The 12620-nt window shown below is 48.1% G+C and overlaps 1 protein-coding gene across 1 annotated transcript; it reads left to right on the forward strand.

The window, feature by feature from the left end:
* Nucleotides 1-7995: 7995 nt before the first annotated feature.
* Nucleotides 7996-10993, forward strand: TIMM10 (translocase of inner mitochondrial membrane 10). The gene is made up of 3 exons (XM_047774156.1): nt 7996-8122; nt 8545-8660; nt 10527-10993. The coding sequence occupies exons 2-3, from the start codon at nt 8590-8592 to the stop codon at nt 10726-10728; spliced, it is 273 nt and encodes a 90-aa protein (XP_047630112.1). The 5' UTR covers nt 7996-8122; nt 8545-8589; the 3' UTR covers nt 10729-10993.
* Nucleotides 10994-12620: the final 1627 nt, after the last annotated feature.

Raw genomic sequence — 12620 nt, forward strand, 5'->3', positions numbered from 1 at the left:
GGAATCCAGAACTATCTTATTTATTTCTTTGTCACCTGACTTACTCTCGAGACTCTAAGTTCCATGAGGTCAAAGACTTTAGCTAGCAAATTGCCTGTGTCGTATGAGGTGCTCACTGAATGGATATTGGTTATGTAATAATTTAGTTAGTAGAAATATGGAATGGGAACTTGGGTACCTGTGTCTGGGATGATCTGAAAGTCAGGTTCAGGTACCAATGCCATATTGATGACTGGTTTGCTGCCTCTAGTGTTCAGGTTCTCCCTTCACCCATCTAGAGTTTATCTGTCCAAGGTTGGTGAGCTTTTCTATGTAGCTCTGTGGCCTGCTGTGCTCTTTAAAACTCATGCCTCAGAATTCCAATACGGGAGTTCCCGTCGTGGCTCAGTGGTTAACGAATCCGACTAGGAACCATGAGGTTGCGGGTTCGATCCCTGCCCTTGCTCAGTGGGTTAACGATCCGGCGTTGCCTTGAGCTGTGGTGTAGGTTGCAGACGCGGCTCGGATCCTGCGTCGCTGTGGCTCTGGCGTAGGCTGGCAGCTACAGCTCCGATTAGACCCCTAGGCTGGGAACCTCCACATGCCGTGGGAGCGGCCCAAGAAATGGCAAAAAGACAAAAAAAAAAAAAAAGAATTCCAATACGGCTCGGCAGGTTAAGGATCCAGTGTTGTCACTTCTGTGACTCCTGTCACTGTTTTTGCGTGGGTTTGATCCCTGACCACTGAACGGCCATGTGCTGTGGGTGCAGCCAAAACAAAAAACCAAACCCAGAAAACAGAAGTTCCTGCTGTGGCTCAGCAGTAACGAACCTGGCTAGGATCCATGACAATGTGGGTTCCATCCCTCGCCTCACTCAGTGGGTTAAGGATCAGGCATTGCTGTGAGCCTGCGGTGTAGGTCACAGACACAGCTCGGATCCCACTTTGCTGTGGCTGTGGTGTAGGCCAGCAGCTACAGCTCCGATTTGACCCCTAGCCTAGGAAATTCCATATGCTGTGGGTGTGGACTTAAAAAAAAAAAAAGCAAAAGTATTGTTCTTCTTGCCCTACTGTCATTAGATATTGAAAACAGCCAAATATTAGGCCACTGTAACACTCACTAAAATTTATCCACGGAGTTCTCAGGTGGCTTAATGAATTAAGGATCCAGCCTTGTCACTGCTCTGGCTGGGATTCGATCCCTGGCTCCTATCTTCAGGGAATTTTGCATGCCATGGGTGCGGCCAAAAAAAAAAAAAAAAACGTAGACAATTCTTGTGTCTGTTGATCAGATGGTTTTTGAATACCTAGTATGTCCTGGGGATACTGTAGTGAACACAATAAAAATAGGCAAAACCAGATCATAGAGCAGACATTCGTGTGGGGAGATAGACAGTAAGCAAATCAATGAATAGAATATGTCTTATTAGTGGTGGTTTTATAGAGAAAAATGAAGCAGAGAGGAGGATGAAGAGGCATCTTATTTGGGGAGGGGGGCCTACACTTTCAGATATGAGTGGTCAAGGAAGGTATCTCCGAGAAGGGGATATAGGAATAACGTGAGAGAAGTGAGCCGCTCCCTGGGGGAAAAGCATTTCAGGCAGAGGGGCAGCAAGGGGAAAGGTGGGCGTGTGCTTGGCATGTCTGATGAGTACAAGGGAGGCCAGCCTGGCGGTGGAGGAGTAATGGAACTGGAAATCAGTTGGAGAGAAAAGGCAGTGAAGGTGCCGAATCACGTGGGGCCTTATAGGCTGTTGTGAGGACCGTGGCTTCTGCTCTGGGACTGGAAGTCACTGGGAGTGTTTTAGGTTGTGAAGTGACATGATCTCACTTCAACTTTGTGCTGCTCGCTGATCCAGCCAGTTACTTTTGTTCTGTTTTTTTGTTTTTTTGTTTTTTTGGCTGTGCCTACAGCATTCCGAAGTTCCCGGGTCAGGGATTGAACCCGCAGCACAGCAGTGACCCCAGTGATAGCAGTGACAATGCTGGATCCTTAACTCACTAGGCCACCAGGTTACTCCTATCTTCAATTTTTTTTTTTTTTTTTGGCTTTTTAGAGCCACACGTGTGGCACATGGAAGTTCCCAGGCCAGGGGCAAATCAGAGCTGCAGCTGCCAGCCTATGCCACAGCCACAGTAATGCCGGATCCTTTACCCATGGAGTGAGGATGGGGCTCAAACCTGCATTGTCATGGTTACTAGGCCGGTTGGTTATTGCTGAGCCACAACAGGAACTCCCTGTCTTCTGTTTTTGACAAGATCACTTTGGCTGCTGTTTGGAGAGTAGACTGAAAGAGAACATGAATTGAGGTGGGGAAACCAATCAGGAAACTTCTGCAGTAACCTAGGGGCAAGATGGTGGTGGCTTGGCCCAGACCGTAAGCAGCAGGGAAGAGCAGTGGTGGGGAATGGTAATAGTGGATGAGAGTGATTGAGATTGTTGGAGTTCCCGTCGTGGCGCAGTGGTTAACGAATCCGACTAGGAACCATGAGGTTGCCGGTTCGGTCCCTGCCCTTGCTCAGTGGGTTAACGATCCAGCGTTGCCGTGAGCTGTGGTGTAGGTTGCAGACGCGGCTCGGATCCTGCGTTGCTATGGCTCTGGTGTAGACTGGCGGCTACAGCTCCGATTCAACCCCTAGCTTGGGAACCTCCATATGCCGTGGGAGCGGCCCAAGAAATAGCAACAACAACAACAGCAAAAAAAAAAAAAAAAAAGATTGTGCTGGTTTCCTCTTCAAGCTAACAGAATGACCATTCTGCTCAAGCCATTGACGGTCTTATTCTCTCATCTCTTGCACATCTCAGGGGAGTCCACCTGGGCTGTTTTTGTGTTCTCTACACCGTTCCTGAGTAGTCAGGCCGTAGGAGATTCTGGGCAGCCACCTGGCCTCCATTCTCTGGGGCTGAGGTCCCATCCAAGAAGATGGTAGTACTGACCTTGTGAACAACAAATGCATAGTTCCCCTCGGGGAAACTGGGAAGGGGCAGGACATGGGTTAGATCAAGGGGCCAGAGCTTCCGCATGGCGCTGGTGGAGGTCACCGGGGTGGATCTGGATTCCAAAGAGACCTTGGAAAGCTGGGGCTACGTAAACTGTCTTTTTTCTTTTTTCTTTTTTTTTTTAGGGCCACAAAGGCAGCATCTGGAAGTGCTCAGGCTAGGAGTCAAATCAGAGCTGCCGTGGCCAGCCTACACCACAGCCACAGCAACGCCAGATCCGAGCCGCCTCTGTGACCTACACCACAGCTCATGGCAATGCTGGCTCCTTAACCCACTGAGCGAGGCCAGGGATCAAACCCGCACCCTCATGGGTATTTACTAGTCGGATTCTTAACCTGCTAAGCCGCAACAAGCAGGCCAGGAAACTCTCTTTTACAAGAAGCTGCTGCACAGGGACAACTGGAGATAACTTATAGGTCCTCAAATGCCCACCTGTCTAAGGATAGAAAGAAAAGGACACAGTATAGTAGACAATATCATCATCAATAAGAACAATGAGGGAGTTTCTGTCATGGCTCAGCAGGTTACGAACCTGACTAGTATCCATGAGGATGCAGGTTCAACCCCTGGTCTTGATCAGTGGGTTAAGGATCCAGTGTTGCCGTGAGCTGTGGTGTAAGCTGCAGATGCGTCTCAGATCCCACCCAGAGCTGCTGTTGCTGTGGCCCAGGCCAGCAGCTGCAGCTCCAATTTGACCCCTGGCTTGGGAACTTCCCTATGATGCACCTGTGGCCCTAAAAAACAAAAAAAGAAAAGATAAAGAAAAAGAAAAAATGACTAACTGTTGACAATAGTTAAACCCTGGTGATGAGTGATTAGTATGTGGTTCAATGTACTGTCTTCTCTTTTCTGTATGATTTAAATTTGTTCTAATAAAAGTCTTTTTAAACTCCCCCAAATAGGAGTTCCCGTAGTGGCTCAGTGGAAACGAATCCAACTAGTAACCATGAGGTTGTGGATTCGATCCCTGGCCTCACTCAGTAGGTTAAAGATCCCGTGTTGCTGTGAGCTGTGGTGTAGGTAGCAGAAGTGGCTTGGATTTGGCCTTGCTGTGGCATAGGCCGGCGACTACAGCTCTGATCCAACCCCTAGCATGCCGTGGGTAAGGCCCTAAAAAGCAAAACAAAAACAAATATAAACCCCAAAGAACGCCTTCTTTTTATTGAGCATCTGTCATGGACTAGATACTTTAAGTACATTATCTTTTCCAGGGTTTTTTGGCAATAATTTTTAAACGTTTTTATTTTGAAATAACTATAGGTTTCCAGGAAGTTGCATAAATAGTACAGAGAGGGTACTGCAGGTTAAATTCTACTTAAGGTTTATCCACTGAAGGCTAGATCTTACAAAACTACACACCGTATCAAAACCAGGGGACTGGCATTGTTATAGTGGTGTGTACAGTTCCGTGACAGCTTAAATTTCTATAAACACCTCTACCCCGTCAGGACACAGAACCATTTCATCATCAACACAAAGATCTCCCTTGTGCTACCCCTCAGGCACACCTCCCTCCCCCCAACTCTAACCCTAGGCAACAATCAATCCCTTCTCCTATCTCTATAATTTAGTCATTTTGAGAATGTTATTTAAATGGAATCATACTGTATGTAACTTTCCATAATATCTAGTAAAAATCCCATCCAGGAGGCCAATTCCTCTTGAAAGAACCCATCTCCTTTTCCCATGCAATTTCTTATTTCATGTTTTATGATGATTTCTTTCTATTATAGTTGGTTTACAGTGTAATTTCTTTTATCTCATAATTTTTTTTTTTATGGCCACACCTGCAGCATATAGAAGTTCCTGGGCCAGGGAATGAATGCAGGCCACAGCTGTGACCCATACCATAGTGGTAGCAATGCCAGATCCTTTAATCTGCTGCAGTGGGCTGAGGGGCCAAACCTGTGTAGGTCACAGATGCGGCTCGGATCCTGTGTGGCTGTGGCTGTGGCACAGGCCAGCAGCTACAGCTCCAAATCCACCTGAGCTGCTGCGGTCAGATTCCGAACCCACTTCGACACAGCAGGAACTCCAATTCCATGATATGTTGACTATATTTTCAAAAGCAAAAATCAGGGCAACATATGTCCACTAGAACATATGTATAATAATATATATAACAGCATTACCATAATAGCCAAAAACTGGAAACGACCCGGAAGTCCATCAACAAAAGAATAGATAAATGAATTGTGGCTTATTTATATATCAAACACTAGACAGCAATAAAAAAGAATGAATAACTGACATGAGGTTGCGGGCTCGATCCCTGGCCTCGCTCAGTGGGTTAAGGATCCAGTGTTGCCACGAGCTGTGGTGCAGGTCACAGATACGGCTTGGATCTGGCATTGCTGTGGCTGTGGTGTAGGCTGGCTGTTGCATCCCTGATTGGACCCCTAGCCTGGGAACTTCCATATGCCACAGGTATGGCCCTAAAAAGGCAAAACGAAACAAAAAAAGTCAGGCACAAAACAAAATAATGTATAATTCCATTTACATGAAGTTAAAAAGTAGGCAGAACTAACTGATGGTTATAGAAGTCTGAATAGAGATTCAGTGCAGGACAGGGGTTATTGCCTGGGAAGGAACGTAAGATAACTTTTTAGGGTACTGCAATTATTTTGTACCTTGATCTGAGTGGTGGTTATAAAAATGAATATATATTTAAAAATTAAGCTTAAGATTGTACATTTTATTCATTTTACTGTCTGAATGGGATACCTCAGTTTAAAGTATCAGAGGACAGGGTTTGACAAAGATGAGTCCTTCGGATGAGTGTTTAAAATTGGGACTTTCTGAGGGAAGTATATGGTGACCAACCACATAAAGTGTCTAGCCCACCTTCTCCAATGGGCATTGTACCCTTACATTTCATTATTAATTTGCATCTTCCAAGTTTTGTTTACTTGGAAATTCCTTGAAAAATCCAGGGATTGGAGTTCCTAGTGGCCTAGTGGGTTAAGAATGCCGTGTTGGGAGTTCCCATCGTGGCGCAGTGGTTAACAAATCTAGCTAGGAACCATGAGGTTTTGGGTTTGATCCCTGGCCTCACTCAGTGGGTTAAGGATCTGGCGTTGCCAAGAGCTGTGGTGTAGGTTGCAAACATGGCTTGGATCTGGCGTTACTGTGGCTCCAGCCTAGGCCGGCGGCTACAGCTCCGATTAGACCCCTAGCCTGGGAACCTCCATATGCCCGCGGGAGGTGGCCCTAGAAAATGCAAAAGGAGAAAAAGACAAAAAAAAAAAAGAATGTGTTGTCATTCCTGTGGCACAGGTTCAATCCCTGGCATAGGAACTTCATTCCACATGTCCCAGGCACGGCCAAAAAACCAAACAAACAAACGTCAAAAAAAGAAAACGAGGGAGTTCCCGTCGTGGCGCAGTGGTTAACGAATCCGACTAGGAACCGTGAGGTTGCCCGTTCGGTCCCTGCCCTTGCTCAGTGGGTTAAGGATCGGGCGTTGCCATGAGCTGTGGTGTAGGTTGCAGACACGGCTCGGATCCTGCGTTGCTGTGGCTCTGGCGTAGGCCAGTGGCTGCAGCTCTGATTCGACCCCTAGCCTGGGAACCTCCATATGCCGCGGGAGCGGCCCAAGAAATAGCAAAAAAAAAAAAAAAGAAAGAAAGAAAAAAAGAAAAATCCAGGGAGATTAGGGTGGGTTTTTTTCATGGGGGGGGGGCGGGTTGCAGATGGAGGAATATATTAAGTTTTGAAAGAAAGAATTCACAGTACCCTCCTTCTCCCTCACCCAAAGACTCTAGGTTAGCTCTGGCAGCAGCCACAATTGCTCCTATTCATCTCTTTATGGCCTAGGGCGTCTAGTAGAAGTTGAATAAGACACACTGTACTTTTTTGTGTGTGTGTGTGTGTGTCTTTTTGCCATTTCTTGGGCCGCTCCCGTGGCATATGGACGTTCCCAGGCTAGGGGTCGAATCGGAGCCGTAGCTGCCGGCCTACGCCAGAGCCACAGCGACGCAGGATCCGAGCCGCGTCTGCAACCTACACCACAGCTCATGGCCACGCAGGATCCTTAACCGCTGAGCAAGGCCAGGGATCGAACCCTCAACTTCATGGTTCCTAGTCGGATTCGTTAACCACGGAGCCACGACGGGAACTCCCCACACACTATCCTCTCAACTCATCTTTCTGCAAGCAGGAACCATGCCTCACTTGTCTTTGCAACCCCAGAGAAAGCCTGGTGATCTGCACACAGCCGTATTCACACAAAGGCCCCAGGAGCACTTGGCTGCACATGGAAATCACCTGGGAAATTTTAAAATTTACTGATATCTGGAGTTGTCGTCGTGGCTCAGTGGTTAATTAATCCAACTAGGAACCATGAGGGTGTGGGTTCGATCCCTGGCCTCGCTCAGTGGGTTAAGGATCCAGCCTTGCCCTGAGCTGTGGTGTAGGTCGCCTGGGATCCCGTGTTGTTGTGGCTCCAGCATAGGCTGGCGGCTACAGCTCCGATTCCACCCCTAGCCTGGGAACCTCCATATGCCACGGGTGCGGCCCTGAAAAGACAAAAATAAATAGATAAATAAATAAAGTTTACTGATATCTGAATCCTACCTCCAGGGATTCTGATTTAATTGGTAGAAAGTGAGGCCTGGGCATCAGGATTTTTTTAAAGCGTCCCAGGTGACCTTAAGCGCAGCACAAGCTGAGAGCTGCTGTTTGCAGGGCGGGGGGTACGGACGACCTTTTTCCTTCCCCGCGTCAGATATGCGCTCTGGACTCAGCTCTCCGGCGTTAGAAGCGAGGGTTACTGACCTCTGCGACCCTACCTCTCCTACTCAAAACACTCAAACCTCTCGGTGACACCCTCGGGGACTTGAATTCTAACAGATTGCAGGCGCTCTGCGTCCGGCCTAAATCTCTATGGTATTTTTGAGTCCTCTCTAGCATTTGGGAGACGCCTTAGCCTTCAGACAGGGCCCTCTCTATGGTAGCGGATTTCCCAGCACCACCTAGATGGTACTTCATTCCGGAAGCGAGTACGGATCGGGAAGAGGCGGGACTTCCTCCCCGGAAGTGACCCACGTGCTTCCGCCTGACCCTACCTGGGCACCCGGTGAATTTCCAGTGTTTACCCGAAGTTGGGGACACCAGGGGCACTGTGACAGACCCCCGGCCGTGGTGAGCAACTTCTGACCTCAAAGTGACCCTGATGATGGTGCGGCCTTTTCAGTTTAGGGCCTGGTCTGGGTCCGGGCGCCGTAGTTCCGCGTATGATCCAGTTCTTAGGGCCCCCGCAGGTTCATGACAGCGGTTTAGAGTGTTCTGTTCCGGCTTCCCCATCTCCTTCTGGATAGAGGTGACCTCGAGGGATTGGGCGTCAGGGCACCGAGGGTCGATTTACAGCCCCGCCATTAACGTGCTCTGTAACCTTGGGCAAGGCAGTGTCCCTTTTGCGGGTTCAGCCTCCACGTCTGTGAAATAGCGTATGAGGTCAGTGGCCCTTGCTGGTCTGATGGTCTGTGATTCCTCCACATTCTCCAGCCCCTGGTATGGAAAAGCGAATGGGAGGGGTGGGTGCTGACCGTGCCGTCTGTCCCCAGGTCTAGGAGGCCAGAAGGAGATCCCCTCGACCGTTCGGGGCTGAAATGGACCCACTCAGGGCCCAGCAGCTGGCAGCAGAGCTGGAGGTAGAGATGATGGCTGATATGTACAACAGGTAAGGGCCGAGTCCGCACTACCTTGTCTTTAGAGAATGACCCTAGGTCACCCTTTCCAAAGCCAGAGGTGGATGACTTATGAAAAACGGTGGTCTACCCTCCCAGCACTCACCCCCCCCCCCCAGGCCCACATGGTTAAGGGCTAATCCAGATGTAGTGTGGGGTCACTAGAGGGAACTGGGCATTTAGATTGGGATGGAATTGACCATGAAGGAGCTGGACAGGAGGAGAGGGTCCATCTCAGGCTCTGGTTAGTTTCCAGGAATAGTTCAGCATTTGCCTTTTGACAAATAGCACATAGGCCACTTAGTCAACATTTCTTTTCTTTTTCTTTTTTTGATTTTTAGGGCTACATGTGTGGCATATGGAAGTTACCAGGCTAGGGGTCGAATAGGAGCTGCAGCTGCCAGCCTACACCACAGCTCACTGGCAACACCAGATCCTTAACCCACCGATTGAGGCCAGGGATTGAACCCGCATCCTCATGGATACTGGTTGGGTTTGTTACTACTGAGCCATAATGGGAACTCCAAGTAGTTAACATTTTCTAAACCCTTACTCCATTTCAGACGCATGTTGGAACATTTTATATACATTATCTCTTTTTATCTTTGCTGGATTAATTTTACTTATCTTGTTTTAAAGCGAGGACATTGAGGCTTCTGGAGATTAAGTAACTTTCGCAGGGTCCACAGATGGTCAGTAGCAATGTCAAGACCAGTACCTCAGTCTGACTTCTAACTAGTGCCTATAACCATTTGGCAAATTTGGGAACAAATCATAGCTTCGCCAACCAGCACTTCTATGGCCTTGGCCAAGTTACTTGGACTGTTTGACCAGTGGTTTCACCACCTATAAAATAGAGTTAATAATAATACCTTTCTCATAAAGACATTATAAATATTTAATGTTAAAATATATGACAAGCTCTTAGGACCAAGCCAAACACAAGCAAGCAGTCAACAAATATCTGATAATTTTTTTTTTTTGGTCACGTCCAGGGCACGTGGAATTTCCCAGGCTAGGGATCGGACCTGAACCACAACACTGGCAGCCAAGCCGCTTCAGTGACATTGCTGGATCCTTAATCCACTGCACCACAACGGAACTCCAAAATTTGCTATTTTTATTGGCTTAAGCTCTCTGGTGTCCTCTCTTAATTAGTTGCTTTATCTTGGAGGCTATATGTTAGAATCATTTTAAAAATTTATTTATTTTTAAAATTTATTTATTTTTTTGTCTTTTTTGCCTTTTCTAGGGCCACTCCCACGGCATATGGAAGTTCCCAGGCTAGGGGTCAAATCGGAGTTGTATCCGCTGACCTACACCACAGCCACAGCAATGTGGGATCCGAGCCTCGTCTGCGACCTACACCACAGCTCATGGCAACGCCGGATCCTTAACCCACTGAGCGAGGCCAGGGATCGAACCTGCGACCTCATGGTTCCTAGTTAGATTCGTTAACCACTGCGCCATGGCGGGAATTCCTAGAATAATTTTTAAATGTAGGCTGTGAAGTCAGACTACCTGGGTTCATAGCCCGGCTTTATGTGCCTTAATTTCCTTATCTGTAAAAAGGTGGATAACGATTGTGCCTACCTCATAGGCTTTTCACAGGCTCTACTAACAGATCCACGTCAAGCACTTAGCATGATACCTGACCCTAGCCAGTACTCAACTTAGGGTTCCTGTTTGATCAGTTATAAACATGGACTCCGACAAGAACGTTCCAAGATGGTTGAGGAGTGAATGGGATTTACACTGCCTCCTTGGGAGGTGAAATCAGCATCGCAGAGCAGGAGTGGTTGAGAGTTCCCTTATCCATGGGATGCTACTGACCCAGCCTTGCCCTCCCTTCTTTCTAGAATGACCAGTGCCTGCCACCGGAAGTGCGTGCCTCCCCACTACAAGGAAGCAGAACTGTCCAAGGGCGAGTCTGTGTGCTTGGACCGGTGCGTCTCCAAATACCTGGATATCCATGAGCGGATGGGCAAAAAGCTCACAGAGTTATCTATGCAGGACGAAGAGCTGATGAAGAGGGTGCAGCAGAGCTCTGGGCCTGCGTGAGGCCCCAGACAGTACACCCCAAGGTGCACCCTGTCCCCTCCCACTTGTCTAATAAACATGCCCCTGTTGGGTGTCATCTGGGAAGATGGCCGGGCCTACGCTCTTTCTGGAGAGTCTCCAGGTGCCTGGAGTATGATAGAGCTCTGTCCTGGTCAAAGAAGGGGTATTTGTCACACTGGAATGTGACCGTATACGTGTGTGTGTGTGTATATACATATATATGTTATGTATTAAAACAAGTTTGTTGACTCCTACAGTGTACAAAGCAGTGTGCCTGACGCTTTACTTGGGAGTAACGGCAATGGTCACAGACTCTACCAGCAGAGGGGGTCTGATGTGTTTAAAAACATAGGCTGGTTCTGTGGCTTAAGTTTACACCCCACGTCAGCCACTTGCTGTGTGACCCTGAACATGCACTTAACTTCTGTAAACTGGGGACAAATATAAGGCTATTGTGAAAATTAAATGAGTTAATATGAGTAAATCATTTAGCATAATGACTGGGCCATAGAAAGTGTCCAATATATATATTATTTCTTTTTTTTTTTTTTGTCTTTTTGCTATTTCTTTGGGCCGCTCCCACGTCATATGGAGGTTCCCAGGCTAGGGGTCGAATCGGAGCCATAGCCACTGGCCTACGCCAGAGCCACAGCAACGCGGGATCCGAGCCGCCGTCTGCAACCTACACCACAGCTCACGGCAACGCCGGATCGTTAACCCACTGAGCAAGGGCAGGGACCGAACCCGCAACCTCATGGTTCCTAGTCGGATTCGTTAACCACTGCGCCACGACAGGAACTCCCAGTATATGTATTATTTCTATTTAACAACTTAAAACTTTAAGTGCAGGCCTTTTCCTAAATGATGTAAAGGAATGATTTAGAAGAGAGGGTGAAAAGTAGATGGAACTTAAGAAGTAGTGGGAGTTCCTGTTGGGGTTCAGCGGTAACAAACCGGACTAGTGTCCACGAGGATGCCAGTTTGATCCCTGCTATTGATCAGTGGGTGGGAGATCCAGCATTACCTTGAGCTGTGGTGTAGGTCACAGACAAGGCTAAGATTCTGTGTGGCTGTGGCTGTGGCGTAGGCCAGCAGCTGTAGCTCCTCTTCAGCCACTAGCCTGGGAACTTCTATATGTGGCAGGTGCAGCCCTAAAAAGACAAAAGAAAGAAGTAGCCACAACCGCTTGGTTCTAAATGGCAGTATTGACATGTGTGATGGGACCCAACCTCACGTGTGATGTATGCGGTCCAGGGAGGGGACCAGGTGATACCCGCTGCCATTTGGTGGTCACCTGCATCTGAATCAGTGACTGTGTTCCTCACTCTTCGTAAGCTACCCAATCTAGTCTACCCAGCAGGCTGAAGGTCCTTCTAGGAAATGGGGGTTCAGGTGGTTGCTGGGGGCCACAGGAGTGGCACAGTGAGAGAAGCCAGGACTGTTTGCTGCATGTTCTGTTTTGTGCAGGAGAGGCCCCATCTAATTCCCGTCCTGAGGGGTGCCCTTGGAGAACCGTGCAACTCTTGAAATGTATAGGCCTCTGTACAGAAGGAGTTTGGTTGATGCCAATGCCACTGTGCTAGTAGTGCCTTCGCAGTAGAGGGAGTGTCTGAGACGGACCTCATCAGGTCTTTGGGCTGAAAGTGAAGGAGACAGTAGAGGCAGTGGGTTCCAGGCTTAAAAGTACAGGTTCAAGTCAGATCACCTAGGGTGAAATGCTAATTTTCTGGCCGCATGATCTTGGATGAGGCCTTTAACTGCTCTGTGCCTCAGCTACCCCATCTATAAAGTCATAAAAGTACCTACTTCAGGAGTTCCTGTCATGGTGCAGCGGAAACAAATCCGACTAGGAACCATGTTGTTGCGGGTTCTTCGGTCCCTAGCCTTGTTCA

Source organism: Phacochoerus africanus, chromosome 4, assembly GCF_016906955.1.
Source record: "Phacochoerus africanus isolate WHEZ1 chromosome 4, ROS_Pafr_v1, whole genome shotgun sequence".
NCBI classification, from domain to species: domain Eukaryota; kingdom Metazoa; phylum Chordata; class Mammalia; order Artiodactyla; family Suidae; genus Phacochoerus; species Phacochoerus africanus.